The sequence below is a fragment of the Miscanthus floridulus genome, chromosome 17, assembly GCF_019320115.1.
Source record: "Miscanthus floridulus cultivar M001 chromosome 17, ASM1932011v1, whole genome shotgun sequence".
In the NCBI taxonomy this organism is placed as follows: domain Eukaryota; kingdom Viridiplantae; phylum Streptophyta; class Magnoliopsida; order Poales; family Poaceae; genus Miscanthus; species Miscanthus floridulus.
Genome location: NC_089596.1, coordinates 39,234,816 through 39,259,874, shown reverse-complemented (window position 1 = coordinate 39,259,874; position 25,059 = coordinate 39,234,816). Strand labels below are relative to the sequence as shown.

General features: G+C 45.0%; 1 protein-coding gene and 1 pseudogene across 1 annotated transcript; one reads left to right on the top strand and one right to left on the bottom strand.

Moving 5' to 3' along the window:
• Nucleotides 1–1,750: 1,750 nt before the first annotated feature.
• LOC136518160 (uncharacterized) lies at nt 1,751–14,107 on the bottom strand (annotated as a pseudogene).
• Nucleotides 14,108–17,244: 3,137 nt separating this feature from the next.
• LOC136517311 (protein trichome birefringence-like 25) lies at nt 17,245–23,528 on the top strand. The gene is made up of 3 exons (XM_066510861.1): nt 17,245–17,567; nt 21,608–21,885; nt 22,403–23,528. Exons 1-3 carry the CDS (start codon nt 17,378–17,380, stop codon nt 23,186–23,188), a joined length of 1,254 nt encoding a protein of 417 aa, XP_066366958.1. The 5' UTR covers nt 17,245–17,377; the 3' UTR covers nt 23,189–23,528.
• The last annotated feature ends 1,531 nt before the right edge of the window (nt 23,529–25,059 follow it).

The following is a 25,059-nucleotide window of genomic DNA, read 5'->3' as shown; positions in this document are numbered from 1 at the left end:
TTGATCTAAAGCTACAACAAAAAATTTATACTAAAGCATACCATATTATATGTTTACTATGTATACTCATGTGGAGTCTAACAAAATTGGATTTTTCATTTTATAATTTTTCTGTGATTTACTATAATTTTTCAAATATTCGGCCAAAATAAAAAAAAAAGACAAAACCGCATTTGAAAACCACCTATTACCGGGTCAGGGAGGTAAAATCAACGATTTTAAAAGTTAAGAAAGTTGGCTTACCCCAGTCTAGTTTTTCTCTCTGAACTCGAAAATCGGGTAAACCACCTCCCTTAATTTTTAAAACTGTTCATTTTACCTCCGTGGCCCGGTTATAGGTGGTTTTCAAAGCCAGTTTTGTCTTTTTCTTTTTTATTTATTTCGGCTGAATTTTAGAAAAATCATAGTAAATCACATAAAAAATCAAAAAATAGAAAATCCAATTTTCTTGGACTGCATATGACTAGATCTACACAGTAAATATATAATATGGTATGCTTTAGTACAAAGTTTTTGCTGTAATTTTAGATCTATGTTTTTCTGTGATTAATTCAAAGCTGCAATTTCTATGGTCCAATTGTGATGAAATTTTTATGGTGGGCTAATTATTATGTGATTGAACTGTAGTAAAAATTTTATGTTCATTGAATCATGTATAATTGAATTATAGATTTATTTATTTTTATGCTTGTTAAATAGTTTTAAAATAGTAAAAAATGTGTAAAAATAGAAACGAGTATGAAATTTTTACTATAGTTAAAGCATACAATAATTAGACCATCATAAAAATTTCACCATAGTTGGACCGTAGAAACTACAACTATGAATTAATTACAGGAAAACATTGATCTAAAGCTACAGCAAAAATTTTGTACTAAAGCATACCATATTATATGTTTACTATGTATACTCATGTGGAGTCTAACAAAATTGGATTTTTCATTTTATAAATTTTCTGTGATTTACTATGATTTTTCAAATATTCGGCCAAAATAAAAAAAAAGACAAAACCGCATTTGAAAACCACCTATTACCGGGTCAGGGAGGTAAAATCAACGATTTTAAAAGTTAAGAAAGTTGGCTTACCCGGTTTTTGAGTTTATGGAGGAAAATTAAACTTCGAGGATAGTTTAGGGAGATAAAATGGACTTTTTCCTATTCTAATCGACGGCGCAGATGCAACGACTGCAGAGGGACTTGATGTGCACGACAGTAGAGGATCTCATTCGTGCTTACTCATTCATCTACATATTTCAGATTGTGTTCTTTCTCGTTCTTGTATTCTTTGATTCGATTAGCTTTTATGACGAGGTCAATTAGGTCATGGCAAAGTAAACTAGATAGTAGATGGTTGATAACCAGAAAAGCTGTGGTGCTACAATTGTAGAGGAAAGTCTACATAATTCAGAACCAGATTGTGTGTGTGACGCTTCCACCAAATCAATAATTATCTCCACCTTACAAAAAATTGGACACTCCATTTCCATCACTTTATGTAGGGATTAATTAAAAAACATAATTTTGAATTCATAGATATGCTTAGTACCCCCCCCCCCCCCCCCCCCTTCAGAAAAAAATATATAACTCTAGCACGGTAGCAAGTTAAAGTATCTTAAATTTGGCTAATTATATATATAAAAGCATCAATATTTATGACATCAAATAAATATCATTATATTTGTCATGAGATGTATTTTCATAGTATACTTACTTGGCGTCATAAATTTTTAATATTATTATCTATATATTTGATCAATTTTAGGCACTTTAACTAAAAAGACACCTATAATTGTATATTCTTTGCTTACAAATATGCCGAGAGGGATTTCTGAGCAATCAGAAGAGGTTTGAATAATTCGAGAATAATGCTCGTGACCACAAGAGCATCAGGCAGGAACAAAGCTGTGCTTATACCTGAGAGAAAAAGAAAAGAGAAGCAGTGTTGATAGCTGACAAAGGAAACTAGCTTTAGCAAACAATAAATATTGTTTTGTTTTCCGTAATAAGGACGAAAGGTCATCAAGAAGCAACATATATTGCCCTTCATAGCTCGAATGATCTTCACAAATTAAAGCAACAGGAACGTAATACAATGACATGTAACTAAACTCAGATCTCAAGAGAACTTAACATAAACAGGGAATCTTTCTGCTCGAGCCTGTACAACGAATGCACCTTTTCATGTGGCAAAACTTCTGGTCCAAAAGCAAAACCTCGCGCAACTCAAAAGAGAAATACATCACTACAGTACATGAGGATGCACAAGTTTCCCAGACATCTTTCAATTGCAGCACCTGACAATAACAGCTTGCACGGCTCGTCCATGATGGACATCTATAGCTATTTTATCTAAATCATGGATTATAGCTGTACATACACAGCTGTTACAATTAAGTACTACTCATTGGTAAGTAGGTGTAGTGCATTCCTGGCAAAATTTGGGACATTGGGTACGTCCTCATCCAAGTCAAACTCAACCAAAATGAAGCCACTTGAATCAGAGATAGACATGATGCCTCAAAATATGTTGGTTTCGGGGTGGATGCGCATCCAATTGATCTGATGAACTCTACGACCGGCAATACCTTGAACTTTGTTGGTGAATTCCTGGCAATATTGTCCACCTTATATTCATAGATCTTTCCATTTTTATCCAACTTATACTCTGAGGTGCCATCAAAGCGACCATTGCCATCCCACGGAACTCTAGGGATGCCATTGACAATCCATCGGACCATGATTACATTCTCTACAGGCTGCCATATGCTGACAATGTCAATCCATGCTGCCTTGAAAAAAAATTGGCCAGTAAACCGCAGTGCCCAAAACATTCTTTTGTAATTACTGACGCCTGTGAAACTATTGAGAGGATCTTTGAAGATAATATCATCTCTGGCAAAAAACAAAAAAAAAACTCGACCTGCGGGGGGTTATGACGGCCCCCGGGGTTTCCTTATAAGAAGAAGATCTTCTCACACAGATCGAGAAAACCCCCGAACCCCCGTCCACATCCTGACGCAGCGGTATCCTTGGCCAGTGAGAAGGCGTTTGCCGGACCTGGGCCGTGCGGCACTCAAGGCGCACACACACGGACCACAGGCCGGACCAGACTCTGGGTCGGACCATTACTGCGCTTTGGCACATGGGACGGGGATTTTTTTAACCTCAGCCTGAAATTCGCTCCCACGGGGAGTCGAACTCAGGACCTGAGGAGTGCCGCCGGGCCACCTAACCGATTGAACTAGGCGAGTAAACGATATGTTAGGACAGAAAAGGTATTGAACAATAAGCCTGCAGAGATGAATATGCCAGATTATATTAAAATCTACACGGGTGCCATAATTAACTATTACAAAATACCAGAGCCCAAAAAATTGCCAAAATGTTTCTGCAACAGCTAAGTCAGTGAGAACCATAACCCATACTCCTCTGAGTGCCATAGCTGACGAAACTATACATGCTAGCAATTTATGCTATGACAACATTAACAAGTTTCATAGTAATGGTATGGAACTAACTATACATGTACCAGGAATAGGTAGCCCGGCTCTGGCAGTAGCACATTGTGGGAAGAGCAGCAGCACAAGATAAGACAGTTTAAGTTTAATCTGGTAGTTTGATAGGAAGTTAAGAGTTTGAGACTTTTTAGATTCAGTGTCTGAATATCTTTGGTAGTTGGTTTCTGTATATTCAAATATTAGGGCTGACTCTACATAAGCTATAGCATGTCATCTCAGAAATTAAGCACACAATGCCATCTCCCTACAACCCTTTGTATCTATCTCTGCTTTTGCCCATGCCAAATTCTCATTCTTCTCTGCCACGAGCCCCATTTCTACCAGTGCCGGCTGCTCTGTTAATTCTCCCCTCTTGCTCTGCTCCATTCTACTTGTTGCAGAGCCATGTATTCTCAAGGCATTTATAGGTCTTGCACTGAAGTTAGCTACCCCAGTTGCTCAGAAAGGCACACAACAATTTGGTATCAGAGTCTCACCATGGCTGCTGTTGCCGACAAGATCAACAATAGAATTTCCACTTGTGATGAAATCACACAAAACTTTCCCTCAACAAAAGGAGAATTTCCAGAGGATGAGTACAGTGGCACTGTGTTAAGTTGTCTTGATGGCGCTCCTTAAGTTGCATGGTCTGTTACTTTACCATGGAAAATGATGTTTTATTCAAAGTTGTCTACTTGTATACCTGAAACTTATCACATGGCATGGCTTCAGAAGAAACAGTGCTGGATGGATTTACAAGACAACAGGTGAGGAAGCAGGGTGCATAGCAAACATGGAAGAAATATGGCAGGTAACATAGGAATATGAATTCAGTAGAGATATCCATAGGTAAGAATACAGATTTGAGAAGAGAGAATGAAAAGGAGGATGTTGTTTGTAATGTTTGCAGTAATATCCTTGGGACGTGCTTGGACAGGGAGCATAAAGTTAATTTGGATGAGTTAATGCTTAGTTCTCATGGCCCCATTGCTCTCGGAATGCCCTTCTCTGAGGAGGAGATGTGGAAAACAATTTGCGATCTGCCATCAGACAAAGCTCCAGGTCCCGACTGGTTTATTGGTAGGCTCTACAAATCCTGCTGGCAGGTCATAAAAGAGAATGTTATGGCTGCTATCTCTGCGGTATGCAGTAGAAACCATGATAATATGGAGCTGCTCAATTCAGTCTATATCATTCTTCTTCCCAAAAAAAGAAGAGGCCCTACATATCAAGGATTTTTGACCCATCGGTCTTGTGCATAATTTCGCTAAAGTTATCACCAAGATTCTTGCTGATCGTTTGGCTGGTTGGCTCCATGAGATGGTTTTAAAGAAGCTGGGTTTTGGTTCAATCTGGTGTGATATCCTTAGCGGGCTGCTAGCTACTTCTTCAACCAGGTGCTCTTAAATGGTGTTCCCAGGGTTTTCATCCACCATCAACAAGGAATTCGCCAGGGGGATCCCCTCTCCCCAATGCTCTTCATCCTTGTTATGGATGTTCTAAGCCGCATGGGTATCTAGGGCGGCGGATGATGGTGTCTTTCAGCCCCTCTCTTCGAGGGCTCTGCAACAACGTATTTCGTTGTATGCTGACAACATGGTTACCTTCCTATAGCCTTCTGCCTTGTATATGACTATAACTCTTGACCTGCTGCAGCTTTTTGGTGAGGCCTCAGGTTTGAAGACAAATATGCAGAAGAGTAATGTGTATCCCATCCAGTGCACAGAATCATATATCACCACTGTTCAGGAGCACCTTCCCTGTGAGCTGTTTGATCTCCCGAGCAAATATCTTGGCCTTCCTTTGTCTTTGAAAAACTTACTAAGACAAAGTTTAGCCAACTATTGACCAGATTGCAGACCGTCTTCCAGGATGGCAAAGCTGATTTACTGACCCAGGCTGGGAGAAGAATTCTGGTTCAGTTTGTGATTGTCAGTAGTGTTCTTGTTTTCTAGCATTTACATTTCAGTCCTAATGTGGTTGGTAGGGCTTGCCTTGATGGTGAAGTTGATAAACACCTTGGCAGCCAAGTTTCCTAAAGCATCTACCATTAGGTAGTTAGAATATTCCCTGGGATAAACCCCTAGCCTATAAGAGCACATGGGGGGGAACCACTTGTACAATTCAACTGCTTTGTTTTGCAATTCAATAGAAGGCCACTGGCCAAGTTATCCTCCTAATTATCTATGATCTGGTGATCCATCGCCAACAATTGGCATCAGAGCTCGGGGTTGAGAGAGAAAGGGAAAGGCATGGCCACCTCCGCAGAACGAGCAGCAGCAGCCGCCGCCGCCGCCGAGCAGCGTGCGCAGCGTCTGGCCGCGGCAGAGGCCGCAGCCACGCAAGCGCAGCAGGCCGCGGAGGCCGCAGCAGCAGCAGTTCGGAACGCTGCCGCCACGGCCGCGGCTCTGCGTCGAGAGTTGGTGGAGGAGGATCCGTCGCGCGATCGCCGCCCGCGTCCACGGAGGAGCCCGGAGCGCGAGCGCAGGCAGACGCGGTCGCCCAATCGGGATCAGGATCGCCACCGCGGACGGGCCAGGGGCCGCTCGCCGGTGATCCAGACCGTATACAAGGATTCTGGCTCAAGCTCCACCTGGCCGATGCTCACCAAGTCAAACTACCATGAGTGGGCCTCGATCATGAAGCTGAAGCTCCAAGCGTGGCAACTCTGGGACGCGATCGAGTACCAGGACCTGCCGTACCATGAGGACAGGCGCACGGTGGAGGCGATCATCGCCGCCGTGCCGCAGGAGATGCAGATGCCGCTGTCCGAGAAGGGATCAGCCAAGGAGGCCTGGGACTCCATCGGCGCCGCACGGATCGGCGTCGATCGGGTGCGCCGTGCCACGCTCCAGCGACTCCGCAGCGACTGGGAGAAGCTCGCCTTCCGTCCGGGTGAGCAGATCGAGGACTTCACTCCTCGCTTGATGGCCCTGAAGCAGCAGCTTCTCCACGGCGACAACGACATCGATGAAGAGCGCGCGGTGGAGAGGCTCCTGCGCGCCGTGCCGCCGAAGTACGCCCAGCTCCGGATCGCCATCGAGACGCTTCTCGACTTCCAGGACCTCACCATCGAGGAGGTGTCTGGGCGTTTGAAGACGGTGGACGACATGGAGGCGCTGGCCGCGGAACCGGCCGCCATCGGCGGTCTGCTGCTGACAAGGGAGCAGTGGCGTGCCAAGGAGAAGGAGGAGGCTGCCGCTTCAGCAACAGGCAAGGAACCGCGATGTCGTCCACGCGGCGGCAAGAAGCAGTGCGGGAAGGGCAATCGCGGTGGAGGAGATAGAGGCGGTGGCGACGATCGCGGGGCGGACGACGACACCTGCCTCAACTGTGGTGATCGCGGCCACTGGGCGCGCGACTGCCGCCAGCCGCGCCGTGGTGGTGGTGACCGCGGCGGCGGCGGTGGCAACCAAGGCGGAGGAGGCAATCGCGGTGGTGGTGACCGCGGAGGAGGCAACCGCGTTGGAGGTGATCGAGGTGGACGGCGCGGTGGTGGGCGTGGCGGTGCTGCACACGTCGCAGAAGCAGAGGACGATGATGGTGCTCTGTTCCTCGCCCACGGCTTCCTCGAGCTGGATGAGAAGGCCGAAGCCATCTGCTCCAAGGCCACGGCTTCCCTCGACATCAACGAGCCGCGCGCGCGTGTCTTCCTCAACAGCACGGCGCTCGACGGCTGGTACCTCGACAGCGGGGCCACGCATCACATGACCGGCCGCCGGGAGCTCTTCACCGAGCTCGACACCACGGCGCGCGGCACGGTGCGTTTCGGCGACTCGTCCAGAGTGGAGATCAAGGGGACCGGCTCCATCGTCTTCCAGGCCAAGAATGGGGAGCAGCGCGTCCTCCATGGCGTCTTCTACATCCCAGCGCTTCGGAACTCGATTATGAGTTTGGGGCAGCTCGACGAAGGAGGCTCCAGGGTGGAGATTGATCAAGGAGTGCTCCGTATCTGGGACTGGCGTGGTCGTCTTCTCGCCAAGGTACATCGCGGGCCCAGTCGGCTGTACATTCTGCACTTGGAGGCCGCGCAGCCGGTGTGTCTTGCTGCCAGGAAAGAGGACGAGTCATGGAGGTGGCATGAGCGCTACGGGCATCTCAGCTTCGAGGCGCTACACCGGCTCGGCAAGCAGGAGATGGTGAGGGGGATGCCGGTGATCAAGCATGCGGAGCAAGTCTGCGACACCTGCGTCACCACCAAGCTCCGCCGCAAGCCGTTTCCGCAGCAGGCGCAGTACCGCGCGCAGGCGCCCCTGGACCTCGTCCACGGCGACTTGTGCGGGCCGGTGACGCCGGCGACGCCAGGAGGGCGCCGCTACTTCTTGCTGATGGTGGACGACGCCACCCGCTTCATGTGGGCGGTGCTTCTGCCGACCAAGGATGCTGCTGCGGATGCCGTGAAGCGGGTGAAGGCCGAAGCAGAGAAGGAGACCGGCCGTGAGCTCAAGGTGCTGCGGACCGACAATGGAGGAGAGTTCACTATCGGCGAGCTGGCGCAGTACTTCGCCGCCGAAGGAGTCAAGCGGCACTACTCTACACCACACTCACCGCAGCAGAACGGTGTGGTGGAGCGGCGCAATCAGACGGTTGTGGCGACCGCACGCGCGCTCCTGAAGCAGAGGTCCATGCCGGCCAAATTCTGGGGGGAGGCGGTGATGACGACGGTGCATCTACTCAACCGCGCGCCGACAAGAAGCTTGCAAGGCAAGACCCCCTATGAGGCCTGGCACGGACGAGCGCCGGCGGTGAGCTATCTGCGTACATTCGGCTGCGTCGCCTACACAAGGGAGCTCGGGCAGCTGCGCAAGCTCGACGACCGCGGCAAGGCTGGGGTTTTCATCGGCTACGCCGAGGGCGCCAAGGCCTACCGGGTCCTCGATCCGGCGACAGGACGCGTCAAGGTGAGCCGCGACGTGGTGTTTGATGAAGGGCGCGGCTGGGATTGGTCCAATTCGGCCGTCGGGACGTCTGCTTCCGCCTCCAGCGACTTCGACATCGAGTTCTGGGGAGTCGACGCAGACGAAGCTCCGTCGCACAAGCCGTCACCAGCTCCAGGGGAGCACGATCCACCGGCCTCCTCTGCTTCACCAGCAGCGGAGACCGAGCAGGCGGACCCAGTTGAGTTCGCGTCACCGCTCGAGGACGACGACGATCGCCTTGACGCTTTCTACGGTGGCGAGCAGCTGCGGTACCGTTCCATGCCCAACATCATCGGGGACGCGCCCACACCGCCGCCGGCTTCACGTCTCTTCGCCGAGCTTCACCTCACGCACGCCGGCGAGCCAGCCAACTTCGCGGAGGCTGAAGGCGATCCTGCCTGGCAAGCCGCCATGGAGCAGGAGATCAAGGCGGTTGAGCAGAACCGCACGTGGGAGCTTGTGGAGCTTCCTCCCGGTCACCGGTCCATCACCCTGAAGTGGGTCTACAAGCTCAAGAAGGACGAGCGGGGCGCGGTGACCAAGTACAAGGCGCGCTTGGTGGCGCAGGGTTTCGTCCAGCAGGAAGGGATCGACTTCGACGACGCGTTTGCTCCCGTGGCGCGCATGGAATCCGTCCGAGTCCTCCTCGCGCTAGCGGCCCAAGAAGGATGGCGTGTCCACCACATGGACGTTAAATCTGCCTTCCTCAACGACGACCTCAAGGAGGAGGTGTACGTGAAGCAGACGCCTGGCTTCACCGTCGTCGGGAAGAAGCTGGTGTACCATCTGCGCAAGGCTTTGTATGGCCTACGGCAGGCTCCGCGAGCTTGGAACGCCAAGCTGGACGCCACCCTCAAGGAGATGGGTTTCCAGCAAAGCGATCATGAAGCCGCGATGTACAGGCGAGGAACAGGGGAGGAGCTGCTGCTGATCGGCGTCTATGTTGACGACTTGATCATCACCGGTGCCAGCGCTCAAGCCATAGAAGGTTTCAAAGCTCAGATGAAGAAGGTTTTCGACATGAGCGACCTCGGTCTCCTGTCCTTCTACCTGGGGGTCGAAGTACACCAATATCCAGCTGGGATCACTCTAAGGCAAACCCATTATGCCAAGAGGATCCTTGAGCTAGGAGGTATGGATGCCTGCAACCCCGCCCATACACCAATGGAGGAGCGGCTGAGGTTGAGCAGGCAAAGCACGGCTGCAGAAGTTGATCCTACCCAATACAGAAGATTGGTGGGCAGCTTGCGCTACTTGGTCCACACAAGACCTGACTTAGCCTTCTCAGTAGGCTTTGTCAGTCGATTCATGGAGAGGCCGACTGCAGAGCACCAAGCTGCCATCAAGCGCATCCTGAGATATGTGGCTGGTACTCTGGAGTTTGGCCTGCACTATACTAAGGCTCCAGGGAGAGCAAGGTTTGTTGGGTACTGCGATAGTGACTTGGCTGGGGACATTGATACCAGCAAGAGCACTAGTGGCACCCTGTTCTTTCTGGGAAGCAATCTTGTGTGCTGGCAGTTAGTGAAGCAGAAGGTGGTGGCTCTATCTAGTTGTGAAGCTGAGTACATTGCCACTACCACAGCTACAACACAAGCTATTTGGCTATCCAGGCTGCTGGCAGACCTCCTTGGAAGGAATGTGGAAGTGGTTGAACTGAAAGTTGATAGCAAGTCTGCACTTGCTCTAGCCAAGAATCCAGTCTTTCATGAGCGCAGTAAGCACATCAGAATCAAGTATCATTTCATCAGAAACTGCTTGGAAGATGGAAGTATCAGGGCTGATCACATATCCACCACTGATCAGCTGGCTGACATTCTAACCAAGTCTCTTGGAAGATCAAAATTTGAAGAGATGAGGGGAAGAATTGGGCTCAAGCAGATCACTTCCAAGGACCACAAGGCTAAAGGGGAGAATTGTCAGTAGTTAGCCTAGTGTTCTTGTTTTCTAGCATTTACATTTCAGTCCTAATGTGGTTGGTAGGGCTTGCCTTGATGGTGAAGTTGATAAACACCTTGGCAGCCAAGTTTCCTAAAGCATCTACCATTAGGTAGTTAGAATATTCCCTGGGATAAACCCCTGGCCTATAAGAGCACATGGGGGGGAACCACTTGTACAATTCAACTGCTTTGTTTTGCAATTCAATAGAAGGCCACTGGCCAAGTTATCCTCCTAATTATCTATGATCTGGTGATCCATCGCCAACAGTGATCACCTGTATGCTAGTTTATCTAGCTATGCCAGTGGATCTTCCCCCATGGGCGATCAAAGAGATTGACAAAATTTGGAGAAGATTCTTGTCGAGAAGAAGGAAAATGCCAGACGGTGGGCACTGTCTTGTGGCCTGGTTCAGGACTTGCAATCCCCCTGAGTGAGGCACTGCTTTTTGCAACCACAGCCACCTCATCCGGAGAGCCACAACCACCTCTTGGGTCAGGATTGCAACAAACCTTGGTCATCCTTCCCTGTACATATTCATCAATGTGTCTGGGCTTTCTTCTCCATGGCGGTCTGTACCAGGTTTGAGCTGCGGTGATGGAGCTTGGCCATGAATAGGGAGGGGGCCAAATATGATTTGAAAGGAAAAATAAGCACATCATTAGAAAAATTACTAGCTTTGGGGTCCATGGCCCACTTTGGTCCTCACTAAGCTCCACCATTGTTGGGTTTCTACAAAGGATGGGGCTTCAGAACCTCTCCCCTCATCCGAGAGAATCTTCCTTTGATGACTGGTGGTCTATAATCAACGAAGGAGTGGTTAGGCAGGTCTGGCAATGTCTCAATTCTATTATAATTCTTGTAGCCTAGACCACTTGGAATCATCATAATCGCTGTGTTTTTTTATGCGGCCTCGCCAAATCTTGGGAGTATCACACTGTTGGCCATTGAGGAGATGACATTATGGGGTTTGCCAGAGGCCAACGGCATTGCTTACCTAGCTGCCTTGTCCCATGAGGGGACTTAGAGGTGTTATTTCCTCGTGGTCGTGGTAGTGTTTTGTGGTGCAACATGGGCGGTCTAGTTGCTCCAAGGAAGTGAGTGTGGTGTGGTGTTGGTGTATGTTTTGTAAGGGTTTCTCTACCCGGTTTTCTCCTCTTAATATAATGATATGCAGCTATCCTGCGTCTGTGTTCAAGAAAAAAACGATCCATTCTAAATAAACAAAATGTTTAAGATAAGATCCTGAATCTAAGTCAAACAGTATGGCAATTCATAGTCAATCTAACAGATCAGAGTTAAAGAAACTAATCAGCTGCTCCTGCAACCGCCACGATGCACCCTTAAGCAATCCCTAATAATTTAAGTTACTAAAAGAATCCTACATTTCCAAACTTCCTTCAGGAAGAATGGAGAGGATGTGCAACATAAATTCCTAGGTATTATGAGTGATGCCAAAGTGATTTCAACAAAGCTCTCCACCAAACCTGATGGGTTCAGGCTTCAGAGTTCAGACCCAAGAAAAAAGTTTGTCTTTGAATCACCTTGAACATCACATATAAGGTGCAAATCTGTTTGCTTCTGTGCGTACTCGGAATTCATAAAATTCAGGGAATAAACCTACTTATCAATAAGTAAACACCATTACAACTCATCACAGAAAAAACATTTTAACCTAAGACATAAAAAGTGACTTCAACATAAACGAGCAAACAACTTTCCACAGACCAGAAATTTGAAAATATTGATGGAAAATTAGCATCGTCAACTTTATATCCTTCCAATCAGGATCCATGTACTTCCATAGGTTATGTTGCTTATTATTTTTTAATCTTCCACATACCTATTCAGTTAAATTATGATTACCTTTAAGAAAGAAAAAACAGTGTTGATTGCTGAAATATCATATTCATCAAGTAAAGTATAATGTGTTTTGTGCTTTTATTTATGTCATCCATAATACTTTGCATACTCAAGGTGTTACTTAGTTATTGAGTAAATGAGATCATTTTATGCCAACCTAAATGGAGTGTTACTTTTTAGGTCAGCATGTTTCTTTTTCAAGTGAAAGGATATATATTCAGTTGGTGCTCCAAAATGTGAGGGAGAAATGTGGTCTCTGGTGCTCTGCTGGAGCCCGAGGCCTCAGCAGATTGCTATCCTCTATTTCTCTTGTGTGGAGCTGAGTTGGGTTGTATGTGTTTGCTGGTTTTTCGTTTTGTCGTTCTGGTGCTGTGTGGGGGTTTTGGGATTGGTCCCTCGACCCTCCCTTTGTAACATACTGGTGGGGGGGTCAGGTTTGGTCTTTTGACCTCTCCTTTGTAGACCCTTTTTTTTTTTAATGAAATGACACAACTCTCCTGCGTTGTTCGAGGAAAAAAAGAGAAAGGCTATATATTAATTCCTGATAACACATAGTATTTCAAAGAAGATTTGCAACCTCTCCAAGTTCCCTACAACAAGAAATCGAATGAAATTTCTAGATCCAGAAATGACCAGCCATTCATCACAAGGATAAAAAATTTTGCTCTGATCCCATTTTTAATAGAATGTCTAACTATGCAATGGCTCCTTATTTGTACCTTACAGGTTACAATTTTGAATCTTGAATCGACTATATACGAACTAGAGACTAGAAACTTTAAAAGTTACAATAATAGAAATGGTCAAACATCTCAAACTTTGTATTAAAAATGTTAGTTCCATTACAAGTGTACAACCTGCTTATTGGAAGAAATAAGTTGGAAATTGTGTACTAGTTAGATGCTTACCACATTTAAATACAGCAGAATTCAAATATCACGCAACAAAGAGCCGATGTTCTACACTCACCCATGCAGGTAATGGACTGGAATTGGAAAAGTTACCTAGGCTGATGGTACTTTCTAGTCTAGAACCAAATTGGGTAAAGACTGATGGGTAGCTGAAGTATGAAAATTGCGACTAAGTTAATCAAAGCAAAAATCACCATGTAGAGACTAGAGACATTAGTTTCTTCAAACTTCAACAAGGGCTAGAACCAAGCATAAATTTGCCAGCAGCCAACATAGCAAGGACAGGTAACTTTCATCTACGGCTGGTTATACAGGGCCTGAAAATATCAAAACCCTTACAACCCCTTGTATCAATTCGACCTAGGAGCATCTCGACAAACTAACCACAATTTCTTCCCTAATTCGTCTAGATGAAGTAGATGGTATTAAAGAAAACAAATTTCCTGCACCCAGTAGAACAAAAATTGAATCGAGTAATCCACCATTCACCACAATTAACAGCGACTGTCTCTGCAAGCAGCTTGAGGTAACCGAAAAGATTGAGGAAATAGAAAAAAATCGCACGAACCTGTAGACGTGGAAGTTGGGTTCCCGGTAGAACGCGACGGGGAGGTCCTCCCGCAGCGTCCGGATGGCGTCCCCCATGTTCACGTAATGCTGCCCCTTAGTCTTCTCTCCGTCGTCGACACCCTGTCGCCTTCCCTCCTCCGGATCCGGTGGAGACACCGACGGCTCGTCTGGTGCGGAGAACAGCGGCGGCGGGAGCCTCCTCTCCCGCACCGGGTCCGAGACTCTAATCACAATCTTCTCCTTCTTCCCCACCACCCCCTTGGCCTCTTCCCCCTCCTTCACGCGGCCACCGGACGCTGCAGCATATACTGTGAATCGACCGGTGCGGCAGCTCCGGTGGACCGCGGCGGCGGCCGGGCGCCGGACGCCGGACGCCGGCGACGTTGGGGAGCTGGACCAGAAGGACCATGCGAGCGAGGGTGCTTTTCCCTTTTTCCTTTTTCCTTTTTCTTTTTGTTATTAGTTAGTACAAAAATAACTAAATATAAGAGAGGAGAATTCCTTTTTCCTACATTAAAAGATAAAAGATTAATTCGTGGACTGCTAGAGGATATTCTTCTTCAGATGGTACATTTTGTCAAGTGAAATGGTATTTCCTCTCTGAATATTCTACGCGAACTTGTTTCTAACACGCTGTTCGGCTGATGGTCTCTTCTGCAGTTGATAAGCCAGCTAATAAGTTCCCGCGAATAGGGGAAAAGGACCCATTTCATTTCAAGCATGAAATCGTGTCCAACAGTTATCCACGTGCCATTTTGGTTCTAATTCTGAGACAGGCCCGCATTTCATAGCACTCCCTAATTTTTAGTATGGAAATAATTAAATTAATATTTAAGTATGCAAATATCTAAAAATATTAATTGGTTAGGAGCTACTTCATAAAATATAACTGCCACCTCTAACATAAAAATGGCAAAACCTTTAATCATAACTTAGTGATAAGGTTTAATTCTAATTAATTTCACTAGTTTTAGTGATTATGTGAATAATGCAGGAATATGTGAGCAAAAGATAGAGTGGATTAGGTATGTTAGGGGGTTGGTGTAAGGACCTAGATGGCTAGAGGAAGGTGAATAGCGTATAAAAATTTTCTTCCACAAAGTACAATCTTAGAGCAAGTGGTTAGTACAAGATATAACCCTAATAGCCACTACAAACACCATCTCTAGTTCAACCAAGCAAGCCCTACACACAAGTTTTGTAGCAATTGAATTCTATCCTAATCACTTCACCACACAAAACAACTAGCTACACAACTACACAAGAGAGCTAAGCTAGAGACCAACTAACAACTAGTTACTACTAACAAGAATAACTAACTACTCTAGTGCTACAGCTAACACTAACTAGAGAGCTACCACTACAAGGCTACACAAGCAACAAGCAAAATCCAGCTCAAATATGAAAGTAAATACAAGTCGTGAGCTTTTATCAAACCGGGCAAGAGAGATGAATACAATCTAGTTTTCTCCCAAGGTTTGTTTGCTTGCTAACAACTTAATCTTCGTTGCGGCGAGTCTCAAGATGAATGATTCGCGCACTCACTAGCATAACAAACTAGACTCACAACTTGGGTGTCGCAAGAATCAGTCGAAAGAGCAATCCGACTAGCCATGAGCAATTTACTAGAGTATCCCTTCGCACTTCGCGAGGTGGGATCCAAATCTCTCACAAATCAACTTGATTGGGGGCGAAGACACCAATTTCCATCACCAATCACCGAACCTCCAAGGCAGAACCACCAAGATTAGCAAGAACACCCAAGCTTCAATGATCCACTAGTGCCACAATATGCAACTTTCAAATCCAATGCACCAGAGGTTATCCAATCTCTCACAAATGTATTTGTAATCAACAAGAGAGAGTGGGGAGGTAAGCTCAGCTCTAGACGGATGTATGGAGTTCGAAAATGGGCCAAGGACCCCTCCAAACCGAGCACACACCTATTTATAGAAGGAGGAGAGATGTGGCCGTTACGGCCTTCCACCATAGCAGTCGAGCCCTAGCGATCCAACCACCAGGGGGTAATGGCTACTAATAGCCTCCAATGATCACTAGAGAGCTAATGCGAGATTAGTCCGATGTGTTCATATCTGATGCCTTAATCACTAGATAAATCTAGTGTTACACAGAGAGGTCTAAAACCCCAAAACTCATCACCAGACAAACGCTGTCAGCATTTGAATCTCCAGTTAACATGTGCGCTCTGCCTAGAATACACCATCCTAACAGGCTTATAGAGCATGATTTTAGAAAAAAAAAACTAATGTCATGTTTTTATGAAAACAAATTTTCTATGATTTTTAAGGTTAAATCAAATTTAATATTTTCAAATGCATTTTTTTAGAAAATATATGGATTCTTTTTTAAGAAATTATTTGTTTGTCATAAAATTTAATTGGTTTTCCTCAACTATCGATATAGTCTAATTGAACTCTAACGTGGAAGCCACATAAGACTTTTGAAGTGGCGCTATGTCAATAAAACCCGCTTTTTAAAACTATTTAAAAAGATAATTGGATAATTTGAACCATAGTAGGGGCGAGCAGAGACAGCTCCGACAGCTGACGCAACATGGGACGAGCACCAGCATGGCACACGAGCACTGGGCGACCTCTGCAGGGCGAGCAGGGGCTGCTCCATGCCTCCAGTAGGTCTTCGTGGAAGGGCGCAATGGCGTCAAAAGGGGATCAGCACAAGCATAGGAGCCATGGTGGCCTTGGACGACACCACAGCGAAAAGAGAGGGATGGGGACATACCGGCTCGAAGAACTCTGGGCGACGCGGAAAGGCGGCCGTTGCTCCTCTCCGGCAGATGAGGCCTTAGATCGGAGGCCCTTAGATGTGGGGGGCAAGGAGTGAGAAATGAGGCGCCCTCATTCGTCGGGGCTAGGATATGAGACCAGTTGAAGAACAATTTTTGTATTTTGGATCCTCAAAATGAGATAAGGGCTTAGATAGGACCTTGTCTTAGAAAAGTCTAATTTATAATATAATTGGAAAAACACATAAGACTTCACGGTTAAAAGAAATCCAATAGACCTTTTCCATTCACCCAGTACACATGCTTTTTTTTTCGCCTTGTTTATTTCCCCTCCTAAACTTTAGACCCTATCACATCGGATGTTTGGACACATGCATGGAGTATTAAATATAGACTAAAAAATAACTAATTACATAGATTGCGACTAATTTACGAGACGAATTTTTTAAGCCTAATTAGTCCATGATTTGACAATATGGTGCTACAGTCATACATGTGCTAATGATGGATTAATTAGGCTTAATAAATTCGTCTCGTGGATTACTGAAAACTTTTGTAATTTATTTTATTATTACTATCCAAATATTTTCATATAATATCTTCACGTAATATCCAATGTGACACCTCTAAACTTGAGTGTCTGGATATTTAAGCTCAAGTGCTACACATGCTTGCACAACACACTTTTTCCCATCGCGGCCTGCCCGAACGGGCCCATTATCGTCACCGACTCCACAAACAAATTGCAGAGTTGCAGACCAACGCCACGCCGACATCGACATCACTGAGCAGACACGTCGCCGTCTCTGCCCTAAAGTACGGACGCTGTCGGTCACACTCGCCTCTTGTTGTCTGATTGTCTCACGAGGCCCGTCCCTCTCCCTCCCCTGAGAGCCACACCGCTCGCGCTGGAGCATGGGTTCGAGCCCGATGTGGTGGTCAGGACCGCCGCCGTCGCCGTGGGGCCGCGGTGCGGGGAAATGGTGGGCGCTGGGGGGGCCATTGGTGGTGAAGGCCGTCGGGTTCCTGCTGCTCGCCGGCCTCTTGTTCCGGGTGCTCTGCTCCTTCCCGTCCTCTCCGGCGCCGGCGCTGCAGATCACAAAAGGTGCGGGATTCGATTTCTCTGCTGTTCTAAGGGTTGTTAGTTGTTACCCTGGTGCGGGATCTTAGGGTTTAACACCTTCTGTGTTTTTTTTTGGTTCTGAGATTTGGGGACTATGTTCTTGTATTTCTGAATTTCTTTTTGCTGGCATTGTATTCCTGAATTAGCAATGGTGGCGATTTCCTTTTGAATTCAATGCTGGAATGCAGCAATATCCTTATCTTACTGAAGAAAAGAAATTTGGGTCTTTATGGGGCGATCAAATTGTTAAATTAAGAGTTTGTTGCAGCTTGATCCGATTTCATGGATGATGTGTATTGTTTTGTGACGCGATTTATTAGGGAACTGAAAAGATTGGAGCTGTCCGTCTGAGTCTGCTGTGTGTGCCCCTGCTGTATGTCTGAAAATTTTCCCTTTGCTAAATAGGAATGAGAAAATAATGAAACAATAAAATTTAGTGGAGACTTTTTTGAAGAGCACGATTTCAGGTGCTTCATGTGGCAAGAGCGCCCAAGCTGTTGCTAGGAAGGGAATCGACTTATCGAGTAGCTTGGCATTTTGACCTCATCCTCGAAGAACGATTAATTATTTATACTCTACCACGTGGACAAAGCCCCACCTGGCCACGAGTATTCATGAAGACAAGTTAAAAATAATACTTCGAACCCTTCGAGAACTAGGAGCTATGTTGTTTTGTCCTGCCTTGGCATTTCTTAATTCGAGTTGATTCCCCAATAGTGACAAGTAGGGCTGTAAACGGTACAGCTATTTCCTGACCGTACGATCGACCGAGGAGTGTGGGATGTTGATTCGTATATCTAGACATTTTCTTGGATATTGAATATGGATTTGGATTTTTTTTCCCGGATATCGGATATGAATATAAGAAGGGCGGTATCAACCAGATATCATATATCCGGTCAGATAATTCGGATAGCTAAGTCGGATATTGGATTCAGATAGTTTTATTGGATATCCATTAGGAGTGGACTGCAAGCCCAAGATAAATTTTAGCTTAAAAAAGGTAAATGAAGTAGATTTGGTATCTTTTTCTATAGATGTCTGAAGTATGAACTAAGTTCAAATTCAATAGCACTGAAATATTTTAATAAACTCAAAGTAAGTATGAACTAAGTTTAAATCCAACTTCATTATGACAAAATACAAATGTCCAGTTAATGCAACTTCGCAATTTTTTTAAATTTGGGAAGAGCCATTTGACTAAAATTTAAACATGTGTTCTTAATATGAGAGAATTTATAATTTTTTGGTGTCTGACTAAAGTGTCTTGAAGAATTGAAAACATGCAATACATATTGTTGTTGCCTTTACTGAATATCCGATGAATTTTTTCATGACCAAAGGTGTCGGTATCCGACTTGTCTTGTTTTCAATACAAATTTATTCGTATTTGTAACTGAGACAAATCCACATTTGTATAGTATCCGACATTATTTGTACCCTACTCCAACTTCAAAGAAAAACATGAAAACAAATATGGTGTAACCGTGTAAGCAATATCCGTCCATATCCTATCCGATAACAAATTTACACCCCTAGTGACAAGTGATTAATGCTTACTGATCATATAACTAGATTTTAGCTATGTTTAGTAATTGGATCGGAGAAGAAACAAAACAAATGTGTTTTGATCTTTGCCATGATTTCAGTGAAAATCTAATAGTGCTGATGATTTTTTTCTGATCTGGCCATAGTCATATAAATTGCAAAATAACATGAAATTTACTTAAACATATTGAATTGCTAATTAAAGGTATCTCCAGATTCTTGTGTTTCATTTGAAATAAAAAGAGACAAATATATGCAGGAGTTGTGCTTTCATTAACAGGGAAAAAAGGAAGCAAGATAATATGATTAGTAAAAAATGCAATAGCTGATTGCTCAAGGCTGGTTGATAAACAAAGACAAGCAGATTGCGTGTCTAGTTGTCTACTGCTCCAAGCAGTCCTTGTGTGTGATATCCTCCCTCGTTTGGTTTCCCCCTACATATATGGGATATTTTAAGAAATGAACGTCTTTTTTTGTAGCGGGATCGGGGGAAAGAATGGGAAAGACAATTTCACTATATTTCTTACCGGTCATAACATGCAAATTGTCAAGCTGCTGTTATTTGCGCAAGGCTGGTTGATAAACAAAGAGAGGCAGATTGCGTGTCTAGTTGTCTACCGCTCCAAGCAGTCCTTGTGTGTGATATCCTCCCTCGTTTGGTACATGAACTTGCAAATTGTCAAGCTGCTGTTGTTGAAAAATTGCCTGTATTTCTTTCCTTCCATAGATTCATCTAACATAAACAATCGCTCTTTTGAAAGCTGTCCTTTCCTTTCTTGCTTAATTGCATGTTTTGTTTCTCTAATCGGTCCATCAAATGTAATTCCTCAAGTTGATTTTTATTGATCCCTGTTGGCCTGGGCCATCCAACTTCTACCAGATTCCAAGCTTGTCTCAGAAAAAGGCAACATTTTTACAGCTGTACTGCTCTTGCATTAATGGTAGCAGGTTTTCACAAATCTGGTCATGAGGTTGGCTTCATATGGTTAAGTTGTCTTCCATGGCGACGTTAGAATTCTATCATGCCTTAATAAGCATGTCAAAAAATATTTGTTCCTTTTTTGTTTTCCAGACTTGAGTGATACAAGGTTTATTTGCCAAATACTGTTCTTCAGGAGTCCACTTCCTTGAGGTGGTCTGCTACTCTGAAATCTGAACTAATAGCACTTATCAACACATCACTGTTTTCCAATACTTTGCAAGCGATTTAGTTCTTTCAGTTTTCCAATACCCTGATATATCTCTTGGTGCCTTGCTTTGTTACTAAAATTCTGCTTTTCTACCATCATAAACATGGCATACCTACAACCTTTAGAGCCATAGAACTGCATCCTCTTGATTTGTCACTAGGCACAGCGGATAGTCAAACTCTGGGTTCCCTGTAACATGTCTGATCATACCATAACTAGTTCAGGACTTGGCTAAAGCATATTAAGTAAAATACTCACCACACAAAGCGTTTGGTTGACGCATTGGGATCCGATTTAATAGATAGTGAATCCTGTCCATATGCTCTGCAGGCTTTCCATAAGAACCCTCACCTGCTTGTTAAGATTGTGTTTTTGCTTATTTACATTTCTGCTTTTATTTTTTTAGAAAGATACCCAACAAGTGCCTCATATCTGCAAACACCCTTGCCATACAATGCTTTGAAGACTACAATGACCACTCGTTGCTAGCAATGAGTTCTAGTAAGATAAATGATAATTGAGGACATCAACCAAGTTAATCACAGTTACTGTACAAGCATGGGACCACGAATGCTACGTGGCCTATTAAACTTTCATAAGTTAGGCCAGCTGTTCGTCCTACTGTGCTGTGACTCAGTAATATTTAAGGCTGTGCACGTCCTTGGATGTAGAGGCTGGAATGATCTTACTACATTATTATCCATAAAAGAACATGGGATCAACAAGTTAGGTGAGTGTCTGGTCTTGATGAAATATGTTCCGGACATCAAAACTGTACCTTGATCCTTCTGTCTATTTGCTATTACCATCTTTTGCTGGTGAAAATGAGATTAAGCTTTGTAAACAGCCAACATTATAGACCATAGATTTTTGCATCCTACAGTCACAACTCACAAATGCTGTTTGTAGATTGACATGGTTTTGGAATCTAATTGGACAAGACTTTATTTGTGTCCTAATAAAATTATCATAATTTGAAAATACTCTAGATAGACAAGTCAATTTCTGGGTCTATTTTTTTATTTCCATACAGTATAATTGTATAAAAGATCTAAATATTGATAAAGTTGGTGTTGGTCTAAATTTTAGTAGCTCAATTGAATGCTTTCTAATACGGCACTTATTTGTTATTGGATGTAGTAAATTACAATCCCTGTACATTACAAGTACAGGGTTACCAAGCTTTAGAATCTTGAAAGCAGAAACGGTATGAGTAAACTTGAATGTTTTATTATTTTTTGTTCTTGTTTCTAGTATTTCTAATGTGAGGTGTTACTTTTATAGGAAAATGCAATCTTTTCATTGGGGAATGGATACCAAATCCCTCTGGCCCAGCCTATACAAATGCAAGCTGTCGATTTATTGATGATCACCAGAACTGCATGATGAATGGTAGACCTGATAAGGAATATCTTCGTTGGAAGTGGAGGCCTTATGGATGTGATCTTCCACCATTTGATGCAGTCAGATTTCTAGATTATATGAGAAACAAAGCTTGGGGACTAATTGGTGACTCCATTCTTCGTAACCAAGTTCAGTCATTGCTTTGCCTTCTGTCTAAGGTAAATGCTACCAACTTTATTTTCTCGTTCTCAGGTGATGCAGTGCCCTACTGCCCGTTGACCAACATGTTCCTCTATACATAGTCCCGATGTCTATATTTGAATATGATGGGCTCTTTAACAAAATTGTACTGGAAATTCACTCTTTCTTTCCTTCCAAATCTTCATTTTGGAATAATAGATATGATGTTTTAGCTTGATAACAAGTGCTTTGATAAAAACTTTATGCAGCTACAAAAGTAAAGGTCCTGTTACCATACTTTTAACAAGAATAGCGGAAACTCTTGTTCAGTGTTCACTAAACTTCATGTGTACCACTAGTCATATGCTTCCTTCTGATGCTGCCAAAACTAGAACTGTTTGCCTCCTGCTGTTGGCTTTTGCTATTTTAATCATTTTTCTGGTAGAAATAACACTGGGATGGAAATTCCCTGATGCTCTAATCTTATTGTCTCTTCCATAACGGGAACTTGTAGTGCTATAATATCCTGAGAATATCTGCTTGCTGTTTGTTTAGGCTGAAGAACCTGTTGAGGTTTACCATGATAAGGAATTCAAAAACAGGAGATGGCACTTCCAATCCTACAACTTCACAGTGTCCATCGTCTGGGCTCCTTTCCTCATCAAATCTGATGTTTTTGAGAATGAGGATGGTGTATCCACCTCTGAGATACAGCTCCACCTTGATATACTTGATGCTAGCTGGACAAGTCAGTATGAGAGCTTTGACTATATTATTATTTCTGGCGGACAATGGTTTCTGAAGACAGCGGTCTACTGGGAGAATGGTGCAGTGGTTGGTTGTCATAATTCTCAGAACAAGAACCTTGCTGAACTTGGTTTTGAGCACCTGTATCGGAAAACTCTACAAAATGTTTTCAACTTCATCATCTCAGCAAAACACAAGCCAGTAGTTTTGTTCAGGACCTGGTCACCTGATCACTTTGAGAATGGAGAGTGGTTCAATGGTGGGTCTTGTTACAGGGAATTGCCCTACAAGAAGGGAGAGTACAGAGAGGGATACATCGAGCGTGTCATGAGGCAAATCGAGCTTGACTCCTTCAACAAGGCTGCAGCCGCGCTTAGGGGTTCAGTGGATGTGGATAGGCTGGGACTCATGGATACCTACAGCCTCTCGTTCTTGAGACCGGACGGTCACGTTGGGCCTTACAGAACACCCTATCCCTTCGCAAAGGGCAGCAGGAAATCCACGCCCGTTCAAAATGATTGCTTGCACTGGTGTGTGCCAGGCCCCATTGATGCGTGGAATGATCTTGTTATGAAGATGGCCCTGGATCAATGAAAACCTTATTATGGATTTATATGGTGTGCTCTTATGGAGTAAGTAGCAGCCAAGTGGGCACAAAAAAGTGTATCCGTTTTGGTTTAGCTGTAAAATAGAAGTACTAGCAAATAGAGAAACCTCAAGGTTGACTTTATTGCAAAGATATGTGTATGTTGTTTTCAAACTTTAAAGTTTGAACTGGGCAGTCACTGCCGGTTATTCCTGGTTTAACAGGTTGGCCCTCAATGCTGACTGCAGTTCAGCAAGAAGTAGCCTGTAATCTGCCGTTCAGCAAGGCATGACTGTTCCAGCTGACGAACACTTCTCTTTTAGAAATATATACTAATATAAAAAATTGATGGAATGAAAGTGTATGAAGTTGTTTATAAACGAAGGGCTTGAGGTAAAACTTGGTAATCTTAATGGAGCACTCATCGCAGAACTGTCATCACTAAGTTAAGCGGCATGATTAAGGCACAAACGAAGTAGGCTCCGTTTTTTTTACCATTGTCGCCATTTCAAGTCATTGGTACGGACGTACTGTAGTGCCTTTTCCAGATTAAAATTTTCTATGTCATATATCAAATGGGCTCTTTTTTCCATCACGATGCTAGGCCAAACGGCAAGGCTACCGGATGTTCGGCCCCAAGCTAGCGTCTAGACGCAGCTCCTATTTGCCGCGCCCCATCCCCTCCCCCGTGTAAAAAGTGCGTTCGCCGTCGCCGCGCCCCATCCCCTCCCCCGTGTAACAGAACTGCGTCCGCCGCGCCCCACGTAACAGGGGAGCCCGCTCGCGCGCCTCGCCACACAAGGTCTCATCCTCTCCACGCCGCCTCACCAGTGGAGTGGCTCCCAGCAAGCCAGTCGTTAATCTTCACAGCCAGGTTTTGTATCTCTCCGTGCTATGCCACAAGCTTGTGCTCTAGGATCTCCGGTGGGAAAAAAAATCGGTACAAACTGTATCCACCGCGCCTCCCTGCATACATGCCATGGATGGTTGCCACATGTCTAGTCAACACGATCCAACCGCGCATAGTGGAGGCGGAAAAGCAGCGGGTGCAGGAGGCAACCGAAGCCACATGCGGACATGCGAGAAAATCATCTAGGCGTGCGATTGGATCGCGTTGACCGGACACGTGGCAACTATCAATGGCATGTATGCAGGGAGGTACGGTGGATACAGTTTGCACCGAATTTTTTCCCCTCCAGCGGGGGCAGCAGGGGCAGCATGTCGTAGGGGAACGAGCTGCGTACACCAATGCAGATGTGACCTTGCGCGTCCTCCGGTGAAGTGTTACCACCAACTTACCAGCCGATGACGCCATGGTTTACGTGCTAGCTCTCTTCCTTGCTCAACAACCCTATATCGAGATATACTTTTGCAACACTCAGATAAAACAATTGCAACATACATCTGAAACAGATGAAACATTTAGAACATACACATGCAACATAGCCATTGCAACATAAGCAACATATAGATAAAGCACTTGCAACATATGTTTGAAACATTTTAAACAAACTCTTGCAACATACATGTATAACCATTGCAACATGAGCAACATTTGGATCTACCTTTGTAAAATCCATATGAAACACTTGCAAGATACCTCTGAAACATAAACACCTCGAACACACGTTTGCAACACACACATGTTTCCAACGCAACATGACGTGGCCGGGCACATGTTTTCAGCGCAACATGACGCGGGCGGCGCGGCAAACTGATGTAGTGGAGGCGGCCGCAACAGTAGATGGTGGCGTCCCAGCACGGTGGAGGCGACCGCGCCAGGCGGATGGAGGCGCCCCGGCGCAGTGGGGGTGGTCACGGCAGGCGGATGGAGCGGCTGCGGCGGGTGGAACGAGTCCGCGCATCGTGGTGGAGGCGG

What these genes read in the sequence shown, in the direction of transcription:
- LOC136517311 (XM_066510861.1), top strand. Translation starts at nt 17,378, where the DNA reads ATGGGTTCGAGCCCGATGTGGTGGTCAGGACCGCCGCCGTCGCCGTGG. An exon ending in GGCGCTGCAGATCACAAAAG is followed by an intron (nt 17,568 to 21,607) that starts GTGCGGGATTCG and finishes TTACTTTTATAG; the next exon opens with GAAAATGCAATCTTTTCATT. An exon ending in TGCTTTGCCTTCTGTCTAAG is followed by an intron (nt 21,886 to 22,402) that starts GTAAATGCTACC and finishes CTGTTTGTTTAG; the next exon opens with GCTGAAGAACCTGTTGAGGT.